The sequence below is a fragment of the Opisthorchis viverrini genome (assembly GCF_000715545.1).
Source record: "Opisthorchis viverrini unplaced genomic scaffold opera_v5_634, whole genome shotgun sequence".
In the NCBI taxonomy this organism is placed as follows: domain Eukaryota; kingdom Metazoa; phylum Platyhelminthes; class Trematoda; order Opisthorchiida; family Opisthorchiidae; genus Opisthorchis; species Opisthorchis viverrini.
In genome coordinates this window covers 29,068-47,261 of record NW_008752277.1, presented here as the reverse complement: position 1 = coordinate 47,261, position 18,194 = coordinate 29,068, and the positions used below count along the sequence as shown (strand labels likewise).

At 42.6% G+C, this 18,194-nt stretch overlaps 2 protein-coding genes across 2 annotated transcripts in view; one reads left to right on the top strand and one right to left on the bottom strand.

Moving 5' to 3' along the window:
- T265_15576 (hypothetical protein) overlaps positions 1 to 15,373 on the top strand; it is a gene marked incomplete at both ends in the record, with an annotated part of 89,568 nt that extends 74,195 nt beyond the window's left edge. The window contains 2 exons of the mRNA XM_009178652.1: positions 10,669 to 10,703; positions 15,341 to 15,373. Of these exons, the coding sequence (XP_009176916.1) occupies positions 10,669 to 10,703; positions 15,341 to 15,373 (68 nt within the window). The remainder of the gene's footprint in view (positions 1 to 10,668; positions 10,704 to 15,340) is intronic.
- T265_11855 (hypothetical protein) overlaps positions 1 to 18,194 on the bottom strand; it is a gene marked incomplete at both ends in the record, with an annotated part of 73,800 nt that overhangs the window by 46,931 nt on the left and 8,675 nt on the right. The window lies entirely within an intron of this gene.

The window sequence follows — 18,194 nt, the reverse complement described above, 5'->3', positions numbered from 1 at the left end:
TATCGAACACATATAGACGAGAGCGAAATGTATACGACCATCCAATTGGTGTTACTGACAACCGTACCGTTATATATGATCGCTTTAACCGAATAATGGCTAAACTGACCCAATGAGTCCCCAAAACCCTCATCTGGTACACCGCTCATCAGACGGAACACACAGGCGAAAAGCGAATGACTTGTCATTTGCGGCTGCACCACAGCGAACTGCAAATTCGCAGAAATCCTCAATAGAAATTAAAGAGTTCCCAGTCCAGCGTTAGTGTAAGGTGACCACCGCTGACATATACCACCCACCAGGATTCACAGTATTCCATGAGGAGAAAGCCATTCGGGCCCTCTAAAATCGAGTATGTTGAGATCACATCCTGATCGGAGAACTAGGGACAAACCGAAATAAGGGCGCGAAATTATTAAAGATTTAGTGACAATCGGTAGATGTATTGCTGGGCAAAGTTTCACTATTCGTACGAAAGCTTCGACAGGCAAAGTGAATAGGTTACGATGTTGGTCGAGTTGGAGAACGAATCAGATGAATCTCTGTTAGGTGTCGACCGGGGGATTTTTATGTAAGTGTAGCTGACACAATTGTTGGGCTAAAGGGGAACCTACGTAGATCCAGCCGAAGTCCTAGTTCTTCTGGTTCGATTCGAGTGCTATTCTCTTTCGAACGTCGTCTGCAATTTACATCCGTCTGTGTGGAATACTAGCGTTACGGTAGTTGCGTGAGATGAATTCGACGAACTTTGGTCGGTTTGGAATTTTAACCATCCACCGCTGTATCTGCTAGTGCTTCTACGTGCTATGAAAACCACACACAGTCACTACCAAAGACAGCTCTTCACAGGCTCCGAGTTACACAGCCTAGCGGTGCTCCACTAATGAACTGTTTTTTTTAAAGTAAGTATGAAGACTATACAAGAGACGTGGTCATTTTTATCGTGGTATCATTTTATCCGCTCCAATAATGCACCTTATACTGAGGCGGAAGAGATGGCACACCTCAGGTGCATTATTAATCACTTTTTTGCGAGCACTGAAATGCAGATCTACGAACCACACCATCTACGAAGATTTCCTGCACAGATGCAAAATTCTGACCGCGCTGACGGTGACTACCTACCCTAATGCTCCATTTTTCCTAAGAAAAATATTATCACAGACATTGTTTTCAAAAATGCTCGCATCGTCGCCTCCCATAGCGGCATATTTGCTTGTATTATGTTAAAGAAGAAACTGAAAATCCTGCCTATACGAACGAACCAAACATGACTGTTGCGTCAAAATTATCACAAGCATTCACTCACCATAAACAAGCGAAATGTCTCACATGACCCAAAAGCTATTGAGCAGAAACTATAACGACGCAATTCATCGACCGCTGAATGACGGTTCCGCAATTTGGGGCCTATGTGGTAGGCACCGACAATGAGTTCAGGTTAACCGTATGTTCTACCTACAAACAAATTCCACAACAATTTAGCGAAGTGCACTCATTTGCAAACACATCTGAATTTGCAAGAGACTCATCAGCATTGCACTGCAGCTCTTCGAATCAAATCAACTACGACGACTTCCCGCAACAGATTTGAAATCTTGACCGCGCTAGATTTTTTAAAATAATATATCAACTCCCTTGGGTAGTTATTCGACAGCCGAGGACCGGTTTCGACCTACTTGAGGATCATCCGTTAGGCGCAGTCCTCAAGCTTAGGATGACTTTTGATCTATCTGAAAACATGTTGCACAAAATTAACAAAATGAACACATTTGCAAACAGATTTTGAGTTTCGAGTGACTTGCCAAATGATTCTCCGGTTTGTGGCGTTTCCACACACCCGTATGTGCTGCACCATTGATTCTCTACTGAAAAGTTAGTACAACATTTGCCAAATTCAGTCACACTACTAACCTTTTTCAGGAAGCTCAGAAATGGAATGAAGTTCACACGATCTTTGATGTGCTATGTTGTGAGACACTGGTGGCGTCCTGAAGAGTTGCAATATTCAGGATAACGGAATGAAATCAAATGTGCTTAAGTAAACCTACTTCTGCCAGTCTTGTCAACAGATAAGGAAATTTCCCTCATGCAATGTAGCACCAATGATATGACGGAGGTTGCAGAGTCCGAACCTTGCAATAATGATGATGTGTGTCGAGGATTTTATCCTGCGTGGCAGATTTATAATCAGGTATTGTTATGAGGCGACATGGGTCGAATACCTGAAACCATATCTTGGTCCCCGATCGAGGTGCACAACATAGTCCGATGTGTAAAACAAGGATATCCCAGTTTGAGGACCGGTTGGATGCGTTTTAGAAACGACAAAGTGTCGACAAAAGCGTTTATATTTTCGGTATTAGAATAAGCACAAAGTTATGCGCGTTGAATGCCTGCAGTCATGTTCAATATTGTATTAGGCTACAGTAATCCTCCATCTAGTCCACCTAGGATATAAGTTTTATTCCGGTTAAATAAAGGCGAGTGTGACAGTTGGCAGTCTGGGGAAAGCCGACGCGCACTCATAGGTGAAACAGCCGGAAAATACCGACCAGTTGGGCTGGGCGCAGGCGCACATTACTAAGAGCATTTTCCAAAATGATTTTTAAACTTGTCGGTAGGGCAATTAAAATCGGGCTTCGAACATACTCGCTTCAAATGACTAAATCTGTCATGCTGCAATCAAACCGACGGGACAAATGGAGATGCTGCCAGCGTTGTCAGGAATGAATGCTACCAAATACTTTCACGGAATCTATTTTAGCGGGGAACGTGATCAAACTTGTCATTGTGGAACTGCATGGCAATGTGAATTAATCTGCGCATGTTGACGAGAGCAGTTTGGAAGAAAAGTAACCTGCAAAAAAAAGCCATCACGCCAGACATTATCAACCACCTTAGTTGACCCAATCGAAAAGTCATTCATTCAGCGTGAACATAGCAGTGCATAGTGAGTACTCAAGTTCAACTATTCTCGACCAAATAGTGCTGGCACGGAGGAAAAATATGGCGCTATATTCCTGTGAAATTGCTACAGCCTCGTCTCAGGCCGCGCGAAATGAAGTGCAGCATTGGGCGGCGGTGTAGATGTTTCCGCAGAATTCTGAAGTGTTCTCATGTACTCAAACAACTCCTCAACCGTGACCTTAGAAAAGACCTTTCTGCGCCCCCGTTATAGTGCACTGTTATACCGTGAATTTTATTGCGGGAAATGTGCAATGTAGTGGAGAGTGTGCGTGCTCAGCAGCTCAAACTCACAGTTCATGGGGTGGGATTTAGTTTGAACATATTTGAAAACATACTTGTGTGTGGTTTTGCGAGAGAGACATTTGTTCACTCGGTAAATTTCAAATTTGAATAAACTAGTTAGAAATCCATGAAACTCACACACAGAACCACTCCATGGCATTTATCGGCGAAGCCATTAGGCTCGCTTTTTCGTCTATATCAGTCACGCGCTTCCCCAATCAATTACGATTTTTTCACGTTCATTCACACACGCGTCTGCCTCATCCAGGCAGATTTACCAAGCGAAATATCTTGACCGCACTCAACTTTCAGTACTAACCTTAGGGGACAAAAACGCCAAAATTAGGTGACCCGTATCGGATTGGCGAAGAATGTCCTGCGGCCGCTATGTACGAGTCTCATATTGACCACCCACTTTACGCCGGATAGCACGACCAAAGTCACTCTTCTCACACCATATTGGATTGCTTTGTCATGCCGTTTGTTCACGTGAGATGCAATGTTAATTGCTTACGCAACAAAGACAACCATAGGCAGTGGAGCTTCAGTTCCCCTCCCACAAGTCAATAATAGCTCTACCAGACGTGCGCAATGACTTTGCAACCACTGAGAAAGACGAATGTTCTTCCACATAGTCGGAACCGTCCTCCGTGCCCTTCTTTAACAGGACACATTCTTCCATTTGTCTGCCTCACCGAGGACCCACATTGCTGCCCATACGCGTAATTTATCTCAACCTTATTTCTTTGCAATTGGTTTTCGGGGAGTGCGGTGTTTGGCTGGTTTGTATGGAGTATATGCTTGTCATAAACTATGAAGCGTCGGCCATGTATTGCACGCGCTGACACAGGCAGAGTTTCCCATGTAGCGGTTACAGTGACAAGGGGTTATTTCACGGTCGGCCGATTGAACCATAACTGCTAAATCAATCCGCGGGGATTTGAAATGTTTGCACAAATGTCAAAAATAAAGGGGCAACATTCTTCCGCTTCGTTCACTGTTGAACATTGGCGTAGACAGGCTATCGCTAACTTCTGCCCGTTTGTTTTGTTTGCGCTTACGAATGAGTGGGACCACTGCTGTAGACACAATGTACTCGGAAATGTGAATAAATGAATGACGAGCAGCATACCAGGCACACCAACTAACCCGACGCTACACACGAATACGCTAACCCGAAAACGCGCTTATGATAATACCTCGATTGGTGATGAAACGTTTGCAATCAAATTGCTCAGGTTACCAAAAAGCCAGGGACTATGTGCGCTACCAGAGCTACCAAATTTACCTCTACGGACTACCAGAAATTCTTCAGCATGTTAGAAGTAATCGAGACAATTCAAGCGAAATGCTCGGAAACACCATTCTAGGAACTCGATCCTGCCAGCGTCCGCTCACCCACAGTAGGAGTAGGGGTGCAACATAAACCATTCAGTATTTGGAAACAGGTGGACTCGCAAGTGAACGCGCTAATTTGGACTATGGTATGCTCTGTAATGTGAGCGCACGTGTCAACTGTGAAATGAAAGCTGCATTGTTGAGGAGATGGCGTATGGAGTACTTTTTAATTCGGATCTCGCATTGCTGTGCGGCAGCAATGTTGGTTTCTGCCGTACACAAGCAGAATGCAAGCAGTCGTATCGTTGTGGGAACCGATAATATCAGAAACATCCTAAAGATTTCACATGATTATATCTTGCTCCTGATAATCTGGTCTACCTTGCATTATGAGCATTCCCAGGGCGGCCCAATTCGAGGTATCCAGAATGCAACGTTTATTGCGAAAAATCTTTGCAGATGAAGCACTTATTGGCAATGGACGCAGCGAAAATAACTGAAATTGCACCAGCCTGAGAAATTTCATTCCGTCCGGATGAGAGTTAGGCCCGTAATGAACGCGGATAAAGAGAAATGACAGGATAACAATGAATGTCAATTTGACGACATGTGTTTGCCGAAAAAGCACAGTAATTTGCACATGCTGAAACACTGGTGTTAAATTGAGGATCCTCTGTTACCAATGTGCACGATTTGACTTTGGACGCTAGGTGAGAATGTAATGGTGCTCTAGAGTTTGTGTGTATGTTGCCTCTGTTCTGGTTGACGGGCTCTTCTCATTTTGTTTTTGCGTCTGCAGTTTTCGCTTGCGCTGAACGGGGCACGCGGCACCGAGTTTGGGTTGATGAGTGCACTTTGTTGTTTGGGATAGTTCAATGAATTGCTTACATAGTAAACAATAGCATTTTCGAATGGAACAACGTGAGATGAGGTGTTATCTTTTGTATACTAATGTAGAAGGTTAATTGTGCGCCACTTGGCAAATAAAATCCAGAAGAATCGAAAGTACTATAACGTGTACGCAGGTCGTGATATTAGGTCAGGTCGTTATTTTCACCTTCGTGTTCTGCTTCCTGCGAATTTACAGCATTCGAACACAAGGTCTAGTGCAAATGCATCCACACATTTAAAAGCAACATTTGAGTTGAAAACAGTTCCAACTAGAAAGTATTTGTAACCCGCATTTGGGACAGTTTGAACGTTTTTGCAGCGGCTACTGATATAATGCATACCTATTTGAAATATTCTTGGCGGGTTTTACCAGATCAGTTTGGAAGAGAAGCCACGTAAATTGACCGGGTCATCCGGCCGACAAATACCAACCACCTGAGTTGGCCCGATGGAAAATTACCTCACCCAATGTGAACATAGCAGCGCACACCGCGTTCGCAGGTTTAGCTATCCTCAGCCGAACAGTGCTGCCATTGAGGACAAATATGTCATTGTATTCTGTGCACTGGAATCCTTAAATGGCTGCTGCCTTGTTTCAAGTCGCGCAAATTGACGTGTAGCAATGAGCGGTGGTGCAGAATAATCGGCATATTTATGAGCCGATTTGAGGTATTCCCTATGCCCACTGCATTAATTGACTCTGCTAGAGAACACGTGTGTCATCGTGTTAATGCACTGTAACTTAATCAATTCTCTTNACCACCAGTTCTCGATTGAGCCCAGTCCCTTTGAAACTACTGCACACATGAGTTTCTATGTGATTGGTTACGGTTACCGGTAACCGTTGTAAACTTTAAATGGTATGAACGAAACTTCAATTTTGAGTGGGGTTTCAACTGAATTCAGCTGAAATTCTCGTTTGTGGTTATCCACTCCAACTGAAACTTCAATTGTGGGGTTTCAACTGAATTCAGCTGAAATTCTCGTTTGTGGTTATCCACTCCAACTGAACGTTTCACGCCATGTAGCTTCCTTCTCAGCTGTTGAAATATTCGGTAAATCCTGTAAAAATTGAGTTTGGGTGCAGGGGGAGAGTGTATCGGTCGGCAGGGTGTCAAACCCAGTAAATAGTTGTAAAAACCTGGGGTCGGCTTACACCCATTTTGTTGTTAACGACGCGTTTCAAAAATTTTAGCGTGACAGCTATTTGAGCGAAATTGTTGCAGTTCGCTGCTGATGCATGTAACATAAACTTCAACGCGATGTTTCCCATTTATGCTGAGGCCTTCATCACTTGCTATGTGTACCTGATTGAACTAGTTTGCCGAGATCGTCTTACATGTGATAATTTTTGTAGGTTTGGGCGGTGACTTATTGAGCAAACTTAAGGGTGCGTCCATAAAGCACTTATATTTCGATGTTCGCAGCGCAACGTTCCAACTGTTGCCATATATTCAGCAATCCCAAGTTGTTTGCACCGCGAGTTTGGGTACATTTTTTGAGCAAAACTGATATTAATTAGCCAAATGACAAATCGTAAGATTTTCACTCCTTAGACTAGAAGAATCAGCGTAACAAATTGCGAAATATTTCACAGAGAGCAAGCACAGCCGACAGTAGATCTAACTAGTCGGAAAATGACTAAACGAAATGGAGTACGAATTTGTTGACAAACCTAAGAAAAATACTGCCCCGCGAATTCACGTTTCAGTACATTCAGACTAACCACATTGCTGCCACCTGAATAAAGGCGCTCGTCCGCATGACTTCCGTTTCTCCTATTTACGTTCCCTCAAAAGTGCTCCAAAATATCAGTTCACATGCAATCATGAAACTTCAACAGCCATAGATTATCTGACAAAAAGAAAGCTAAACGGAAATATGTGTGAGTGAAATCTTCTAAAATATACATTTAGAGGGGCTTCTTCCATCGAAGCCAGGGCGCAGACGAGATTTTATTAATGAAACTTGTGCGGACCGATTAAAGTCAGTAAACTATATTACGATTGGATTCATGAAAAGTTTCTGCTGAGCCGTGTGGCGTGAGGATGTCTTATGGTGCGTCAGATATGGTTGCCAATGTTTGTTAGATGTTGCACAACATATACTCAACTCAGACACACAAAACCGCTCTTAGTTCCTAGAGCAAACATATCAAAATAAATGCTCTATCGGTCGGCAGGTTGTCAAACCCAGTAAATAGTTGTAAAAACCTGGGGTCGGCTTACACCCATTTTGTTGTTAACGACGCGTTTCAAAAATTTTAGCGTGACAGCTATTTGAGCGAAATTGTTGCAGTTCGCTGCTGATGCATGTAACATAAACTTCAACGCGATGTTTCCCATTTATGCTGAGGCCTTCATCACTTGCTATGTGTGCCTGATTGAACTAGTTTGCCGAGATCTTCTTACATGTGATAATTTTTGTAGGTTTGGGCGGTGACTTATTGAGCAAACTTAAGGGTGCGTCCATAAAGCACTTATATTTCGATGTTCGCAGCGCAACGTTCCAACTGTTGCCATATATTCAGCAATCCCAAGTTGTTTGCACCGCGAGTTTGGGTACATTTTTCAGGCAAAACTGATATTAATTAGCCAAATGACAAATCGTAAGATTTTCACTCCTTAGACTAGAAGAATCAGCGTAACAAATTGCGAAATATTTCACAGAGAGCAAGCACAGCCGACAGTAGATCTAACTAGTCGGAAAATGACTAAACGAAATGGAGTACGAATTTGTTGACAAACCTAAGAAAAATACTGCCCCGCGAATTCACGTTTCAGTACATTCAGACTAACCACATTGCTGCCACCTGAATAAAGGCGCTCGTCCGCATGACTTCCGTTTCTCCTATTTACGTTCCCTCAAAAGTGCTCCAAAATATCAGTTCACATGCAATCATGAAACTTCAACAGCCATAGATTATCTGACAAAAAGAAAGCTAAACGGAAATATGTGTGAGTGAAATCTTCTAAAATATACATTTAGAGGGGCTTCTTCCATCGAAGCCAGGGCGCAGACGAGATTTTATTAATGAAACTTGTGCGGACCGATTAAAGTCAGTAAACTATATTACGATTGGATTCATGAAAAGTTTCTGCTGAGCCGTGTGGCGTGAGGATGTCTTATGGTGCGTCAGATATGTTGCAAAATATAGACTCAACTCAGACACACAAAACGGCGCTTAGTCACTAGAGCAAAAATATCAAAATAAATGCTCTCGCGGCGTAAGCATCTCTTGCGAGGTAAACAATTCTGGCCACCAGGAAAGATGACACATTTTTTCAGATAATTCATCACCTTCTGTAAGTATGCCTTGACCAGGCCCATTCAACAGGTTGGTACTACGTTTGGTATCAGAGTAACAGCTGTTTTCTGAAAATGGTATGAGATATGACCAGTTGCATTTGTTCTTTGATACACAGCTTGACTGTGTGCATACTTGTGCACGTGTTCTGTGATTCCAAATGTGCAAAAATGTTTTACCACCGCATTATCATCATCATCGGCATCATGACATCAGTGTTCAAAACCAATGCTTCACTGCCGTGCAACCATGATTTATTTGAAAGCTTTATTGTGAGGAAAATAATAAATGTAGAAAGGGAAGTGAATGCATCGAAATGTTAGTAGCCCGGGTGAGTTTATTGGTTATTGATCACCGCCGAACTTGGCAATTAGCCCTCAAATGTTTCATCAATGCGAACGGAAAAAGAGGCAAATCGAAACGGAGAAGATTGCTGAAACGGAAGTATTCAAGATGACCAGTCCACTTGAAGAAACGCAAACCACAATGCAACCAAGACGGCTAAAATACCGGCAAATTCAACAAAGATCCTGTCAACCAACAAGGCAATCATTTTTGGAGATACCAGACAGTAATGATTACCTTACAAAGCACGCAGTGATGATGTTCTCTCTTGTGGTGACGAAAAGTTTCTAAGTCACGTGCCAAGCTCGGCGAACAGGACAGCAGCAACATTATCAACAACTCGCAGGGAAGAGACGTCGTGCTGGCCTACTACAAGTCCGAAGTGCTACGGTCGGTATTTCAGATACAAGCCAGCGGTCTGTTCGCACCAATCAAATCAGTCAAATTCACCTATTTGTTGTCTACAGATAAAGTAATGCAGCATTTGGACCGCACACTAAGTTCCACCATTTACTCATATGCCATGCAGCATACACGTGACCCTATTCGTTATTCGTCTGAATGCTGAACGGCCAGTACATAATTAAACCTACTGGGCATTGATGACTTTGTCAAAAGTGCCCAAATGTGGTTGGGACTTGTGTCCACGGATTATGGTCCGAATGAGAAGAAATTATTGCCCTGTTAGAAAATTTCCTCGTGAAGGATGAGTCGTTTCAATCGATCCAGATGGACGATATGGATCTGCCGTGTACGTATCACTGGATATTTGTAAAATCAGAACATCAAGTTGAGAAAAAGCATCGAGCAGATCGGATCCACGTGCGCCAAGTGTAAATAAGCGGGAACATTTTGTGAGATTCTACGGCTACAAGCTGACTGAGCAGTCTGGGCTGAAGCAGCCGCATCGGGAGACTGCAAAATGAGGATGTCTAATCGACAATGTTGTTATCGTGTTACGCGAATGAACGCGGCTTGAAATCCTTTCCTTAATCGCCCACAAGCATGAATGATTGGCTCAAACTGTGATTGAGCAAATTTGCTAGTTTCAGCCGTATGCTGAATTCGCTAACGGAAGTGCCGGTGACTCGACACTATTCGAAGACCGACGATCAGCTTTGTGATCCAGCTTGTCCAAATCCGCATGATGGTTTGATGGATGTCATGTCGTATTCATCTATCCCTTAGGCCATCTAAACAAAATAAACACGCCTAGTACATGCATGAAGATCGCTGACATAAGAAAGTATAACCATGTCTGTGACAAGCTGGATCCTATTGGGGAACACAAGCCTACGTGTCCACTGGTGATTGAATGAAACCTAGGACAACAAATCTCAGGCTGTGTATGTCTGGGTAGTATTTTCCTGTATTTTCTACACCCATAAATGTGTCCCGACTGCCATGCTTATTTTCACTCAAAATATGCTGAAAAAATGAATAGTTTAGCATAGTTTATCTATCAGGTGTCTCCTATGAATGTGGCGAAAATTGCAAATCTTTGGTGGTTTCCTAATAATCGCTCATCTTTCCAGGTATCTATTGGCTGGTGTTCGTTGAATCGCACGTGGTAAGTGTGTAAATGGTCAGAAAATTTATGCTTTGAATTACGTTGATTACCGTTTTTCCAGCCGGCAAGCAATCGGTCCATAGGAATATATGGGTTGGCTTTTCATTCATCATAGTAATTTCAGCTGCTCAAGTTATCCATCAAAACATTGTGACGGATTCCCTGACTGTCCAATGCGACAACTACAATTCTAAAATTATTAGCCAGTGTGAACAATCATCGCCTACTTTCGACTGGGAAAGATCTACGTCATGACAGGCAGCTACGCTTTGGCAAACTTATTTTTGCCGCGTAATTTTACGCAACGGATTTTTGAACAATCGTCCAAAGGGAACGTATTGAAGATGAACGAGTTCCCAAACCACCACCGCAACCCTGTCCCGAAATGTCTCTTTAGTTTGAAAGGATCACTTCATGGGGCTTTTGCCAAATTTGTGATAAGTTGGGGAAACAAATGTTTACATAAAATTCATTGAACGAATTACTGGTGCTTTCACAGCAATATGCAAATAAAATCACAGGAGTACCAAAGCGTCAGTTTCATTTTATTGAAGAGGGTTTGATTAAATATAGGAGAGCATTGAATGTTTGTCGCAATCCAGATTTTAGCTTTTCCAGACCTACCGCATTGACAGTGCTCTGGAGGGAATACACCGCGTAAAGGAGAGTCTCTTCTTTCCCTGGCAATTGGGCCCAGTATTCAGGAATGGCTACCGTTCGATCATAACCGACCATAAACTCTAATGTTGCCCTTGCAACCGGATGACATGTCTCTTTCTGGTGGTTACACTGATGGTTCTTGAGATAGATTGTCTTCACCCGTTTTCTATCCGCGATGCATTCTGCAATGCCATATATTCTACATTTTACATCTACAGACGGCATTAAACAAGAGAAGTGCCGAAAAGTTGGTAATATATTATAGGTAATTCATTCCAGATGATGAGGGGCGTGTTTTGCCGTCAGATTTCTCAGGAAAGTTACACATGTTCCTGGCAACCATATCCGGGAATTCCTGGAAACGAAGCACCTTCGAGGCGTAATTTTATTGCTTCTTACTATTATTTTGCAAGCCATTTGCTCAAGATCTTCAAAAATTTCGCAGAATCATCGGGGATGCAGCAGTATCAACAAAGTCTTCGACCGAAACGAAGCACGAGGCGTAATTTTATTGCTTCTTACTATTATTTTGCAAGCCATTTGCTCAAGATCTTCAAAAATTTCGCAGAATCATCGATCGGGCAGCAGTATCAACAAAGTCTTCGACCTGCAAGTATAACATTACTCATCTAAGTCACCGCGACTTCGGCAAATTCCAGTTTGGAAATATCCAGGTTTAAGCTCATTAGAAACTCCCAAATATATGGACTTTTTCACAGGGCTCTTAAAGCTTAGCCCGTCGCCATGCAACAGTGCAAACTAATTCGTTCTCTGCGACCCACATTCGGTGCAGTAAGCTGACCTGTCCATTGGTTATCAAATGAAGATTCTGGGACATTTGTGTCTTCTAAACAACCATCGTAGAACGTAACTAAACGGTGCGATTGTGTAGCTTATCCCAAACTATTCAACTTCCTCCATTCACTTTTCTTGACCCTACAGCATATTCTTCTGCGCGTAACTCAGACGAATCCGTAATCCTGTTTAGTATTTATCGCGCAGCAATTTAATTGCAATCCGTAGTGTTAGATGCTTCGTTTCCAAAATAAATGTTCACTATAGAATGCCCCGTTTTGTTTGTGTACGGAGTGGGATGGTTAGTCCCTCTCCCCAGCCCAAACTCTTTTTGGATGGTCAACTGCTCTCCAAAAAAAATCCAGCAACCCACCTCTAGCTGGCCAGGATTTCTAAAGTTGTCCGATTAAATCAACATGAGGTTGGGCATTGACGCAAGTACTTGTCGCATCAGTCAACGGAATGAAATTGCATGAAGCAAATAATTACATAAATAAAGCTAGCTTGGAAATACCAAATCCATGCGAAATTGAAAACAGTATTTGAAACAAGGCTGCAAACATCGGACACGTTAGTATCGGGAACTTCCGAAGGAGGGTCACGCAAATGATTACGGTCGACGGTCATTATCTCGCACGACTGATTGGCTTGAGAAAATGCCTCTGCATATGCATCGCTTTTAAAGATGACATATTGCTGTCGGCATCAGCTTGATCACGTTGAGTGTTCTGCAACCAGGTTATGAACTCAAAAGAGGAAGCAACTAGAATGATCAACAATTTTAGTCAAGTAGGCTTTTCGGGAAAAGGCAGCACCATCATGCAAAATTGATCAGTCGGCTTACTATTAGCAGAAATCTTCTCAAAACAACCTCATTCGTTAGCCTGAATGTAGCTGCTAATCACCAGACGAACAACTTAGAGGTCGAGCCAATCAGCTCTTCACGTTTTGATTATTGAAGATGTCCCCCAGTGGGACCAGGTGTGATCAGTTAATAAGCGCCGACCGTTTAGAACATCCCTGAATGGACGACTTTTTCTTCAACCAGAAAATACAAAATTGCCGAAATGTTGCACTGCTTTGGAGTATACAAGTCTGTGACCTGGCCGTGGCGAAATTCTCAAGCAAGATATGCCACCGGAGTTTTCGAAAATACATTCGTGTAAGGTCTGGACAAGATAGGTTCAATGCGCAACTATTTCAAAAAAAATCGGGTTCCCACATTAATTTGTACCAGCTCAATCCAAAGGACGTTGCGTTCACAGATTGTGTCTACTCCTCGCACCTATCATCAAGAATTAAGGATGAACAAGCGAGCACTATGTTCACGAAATCCAATATGAATGGTCCGCATAATATTGTCCACATTTCTGGTTGCAATAACAAGGATTCCGAACTCGCCGACGTAGCTTTTGATATCAAACGCTGTCGAATCCAAGCCACATCACTGTTTGCTGTTTGAGCCATATAAATTAGCTAATAGTAATGACAACACCATAATTTTCGCACCACTTAAAACAAATGTACACAGTTTCTGGCTAAATGTATTGCTGGGTTTGACTGCTAATATCCTCGGTTGTCAAGTATGACCTTTAGCACTGACAAACTGCTAACTAGAAAGCAAATTAAACGCCTTCGTTTAAAGCACACGCCAAAACCCCATCGATAAACTGTTGAACCGTGCTTCAGCAATCCTTCCTTTGGTTACCAATACGCTAAGACGAGTTGATCGTAGCTTAATCTGTAGCGATTGCAAGTAGCAAACTCAGGTCCATCATCGTGCAACCAAATTTACCACAATCAACTTTCAAATTTCCTATCCTTCAACGTACCTGTTATTCAGCTACCCTGAATGAGCTTTATCCTGTTGAACTTTCCTGTATCGCAACGAGAGAGCGCAAATAAAATTTAGGGATGGCACTTTGTTTACGGTGTGTGACCCGACCAAGTTATCTTCAACTGGTCAACCTACCAACAAAGGTCTCGCTTAACTTTTCATTCAGTGAGAGAATCAGCATTCCCCAGTGAATGTTGCCATGACGTTGGATGCAAATTTCCGTAGATGAATGCAGACCAATTTTAGTGTCACCAGATTTCGATCCTCATGGACTTCACTTGTACAGGTGCTCCAAGTTAGGCCTTAAATTGCCTGTGACATTCCTGCAATCACCTCCTTACAACGATATCAAGAATGAGCCTCCGAATCCACGGTAAATATAAGAACCTGTGTTTTCACGTGGATTCCGTAAACGTGGCCACCAGCTGACCCATCACATAGTCTATGATTGGACAATCACATGTCACTAGCCGGTCAAGCTCTTTCTAATGCTTGTGTTCTGATTTCATCTGGTTTCATTCCCATAATAAGTTTCCTTAACACTGAGGGATACAAAATTCCAGTGAATCCCTGTCATTGGGAACAGGGACTGGCAAGCAGACTTAATACGGAAGACAAATCGAGAAATAGCAAAATTTACGTACACTAACGACCAAAAAAATCTCACCTACGTGTAGGCGTACAATTTGCAGCGTTATTACGGATCAGCCGCATCCAGTCGTTTCAATTGTGTAAAGTTGCAGCTACTCGCAAATAGAGGCATGCACGCGAACTGCGGTTTTCTTCTTTTCAAACGTAGTGGGTTGCTGAGAACAGTACGTGTGCAGTATGAGCATTGCGGCGACCAAAACAACCGTTGCCGTCAAGAAACATACCCGTGGAGACCCTATATGGGCCAGTCTGTTAGTTGTCTTCCGGGGTAGTTTCTTTGTGATCCAGCTTGTCCGAATCCGCATGATGGTTTGATGGATGTCATGTCGTATTCATCTATCCCTTAGGCCATCTAAACAAAATAAACACGCCTAGTACATGCATGAAGATCGCTGACATAAGAAAGTATAACCATGTCTGTGACAAGCTGGATCCTATTGGGGAACACAAGCCTACGTGTCCACTGGTGATTGAATGAAACCTAGGACAACAAATCTCAGGCTGTGTATGTCTGGGTAGTATTTTCCTGTATTTTCTACACCATAAATGTGCTCCCGACTGCCATGCTTATTTTCACTCAAAATATGCTGAAAAAATGAATAGTTTAGCATAGTTTATCTATCAGGTGTCTCCTATGAATGTGGCGAAAATTGCAAATCTTTGGTGGTTTCCTAATAATCGCTCATCTTTCCAGGTATCTATTGGCTGGTGTTCGTTGAATCGCACGTGGTAAGTGTGTAAATGGTCAGAAAATTTATGCTTTGAATTACGTTGATTACCGTTTTTCCAGCCGGCAAGCAATCGGTTCATAGGAATATATGGGTTGGCTTTTCATTCGTCATAGTAATTTCAGCTGCTCAAGTTATCCATCAAAACATTGTGACGGATTCCCTGACTGTCCAATGCGACAACTACAATTCTAAAATTATTAGCCAGTGTGAACAATCATCGCCTACTTTCGACTGGGAAAGATCTACGTCATGACAGGCAGCTACGCTTTGGCAAACTTATTTTTGCCGCGTAATTTTACGCAACGGATTTTTGAACAATCGTCCAAAGGGAACGTATTGAAGATGAACGAGTTCCCAAACCACCACCGCAACCCTGTCCCGAAATGTCTCTTTAGTTTGAAAGGATCACTTCATGGGGCTTTTGCCAAATTTGTGATAAGTTGGGGAAACAAATGTTTACATAAAATTCATTGAACGAATTACTGGTGCTTTCACAGCAATATGCAAATAAAATCACAGGAGTACCAAAGCGTCAGTTTCATTTTATTGAAGAGGGTTTGATTAAATATAGGAGAGCATTGAATGTTTGTCGCAATCCAGATTTTAGCTTTTCCAGACCTACCGCATTGACAGTGCTCTGGAGGGAATACACCGCGTAAAGGAGAGTCTCTTCTTTTCCTGGCAATTGGGCCCAGTATTCGGGAATGGCTACCGTTCGATCATAACCGACCATAAACTCTAATGTTGCCCTTGCAACCGGATGACATGTCTCTTTCTGGTGGTTACACTGATGGTTCTTGAGATAGATTGTCTTCACCCGTTTTCTATCCGCGATGCATTCTGCAATGCCATATATTCTACATTTTACATCTACAGACGGCATTAAACAAGAGAAGTGCCGAAAAGTTGGTAATATATTATAGGTAATTCATTCCAGATGATGAGGGGCGTGTTTTGCCGTCAGATTTCTCAGGAAAGTTACACATGTTCCTGGCAACCATATCCGGGAATTCCTGGAAACGAAGCACCTTCGAGGCGTAATTTTATTGCTTCTTACTATTATTTTGCAAGCCATTTGCTCAAGATCTTCAAAAATTTCGCAGAATCATCGGGGATGCAGCAGTATCAACAAAGTCTTCGACCTGCAAGTATAACATTACTCATCTAAGTCACCGCGACTTCGGCAAATTCCAGTTTGGAAATATCCAGGTTTAAGCTCATTAGAAACTCCCAAATATATGGACTTTTTCACAGGGCTCTTAAAGCTTAGCCCGTCGCCATGCAACAGTGCAAACTAATTCGTTCTCTGCGACCCACATTCGGTGCAGTAAGCTGACCTGTCCATTGGTTATCAAATGAAGATTCTGGGACATTTGTGTCTTCTAAACAACCATCGTAGAACGTAACTAAACGGTGCGATTGTGTAGCTTATCCCAAACTATTCAACTTCCTCCATTCACTTTTCTTGACCCTACAGCATATTCTTCTGCGCGTAACTCAGACGAATCCGTAATCCTGTTTAGTATTTATCGCGCAGCAATTTAATTGCAATCCGTAGTGTTAGATGCTTCGTTTCCAAAATAAATGTTCACTATAGAATGCCCCGTTTTGTTTGTGTACGGAGTGGGATGGTTAGTCCCTCTCCCCAGCCCAAACTCTCTTTGGATGGTCAACTGCTCTCCAAAAAAAATCCAGCAACCCACCTCTAGCTGGCCAGGATTTCTAAAGTTGTCCGATTAAATCAACATGAGGTTGGGCATTGACGCAAGTACTTGTCGCATCAGTCAACGGAATGAAATTGCATGAAGCAAATAATTACATAAATAAAGCTAGCTTGGAAATACCAAATCCATGCGAAATTGAAAACAGTATTTGAAACAAGGCTGCAAACATCGGACACGTTAGTATCGGGAACTTCCGAAGGAGGGTCACGCAAATGATTACGGTCGACGGTCATTATCTCGCACGACTGATTGGCTTGAGAAAATGCCTCTGCATATGCATCGCTTTTAAAGATGACATATTGCTGTCGGCATCAGCTTGATCACGTTGAGTGTTCTGCAACCAGGTTATGAACTCAAAAGAGGAAGCAACTAGAATGATCAACAATTTTAGTCAAGTAGGCTTTTCGGGAAAAGGCAGCACCATCATGCAAAATTGATCAGTCGGCTTACTATTAGCAGAAATCTTCTCAAAACAACCTCATTCGTTAGCCTGAATGTAGCTGCTAATCACCAGACGAACAACTTAGAGGTCGAGCCAATCAGCTCTTCACGTTTTGATTATTGAAGATGTCCCCCAGTGGGACCAGGTGTGATCAGTTAATAAGCGCCGACCGTTTAGAACATCCCTGAATGGACGACTTTTTCTTCAACCAGAAAATACAAAATTGCCGAAATGTTGCACTGCTTTGGAGTATACAAGTCTGTGACCTGGCCGTGGCGAAATTCTCAAGCAAGATATGCCACCGGAGTTTTCGAAAATACATTCGTGTAAGGTCTGGACAAGATAGGTTCAATGCGCAACTATTTCAAAAAAAATCGGGTTCCCACATTAATTTGTACCAGCTCAATCCAAAGGACGTTGCGTTCACAGATTGTGTCTACTCCTCGCACCTATCATCAAGAATTAAGGATGAACAAGCGAGCACTATGTTCACGAAATCCAATATGAATGGCCCGCATAATATTGTCCACATTTCTGGTTGCAATAACAAGGATTCCGAACTCGCCGACGTAGCTTTTGATATCAAACGCTGTCGAATCCAAGCCACATCACTGTTTGCTGTTTGAGCCATATAAATTAGCTAATAGTAAT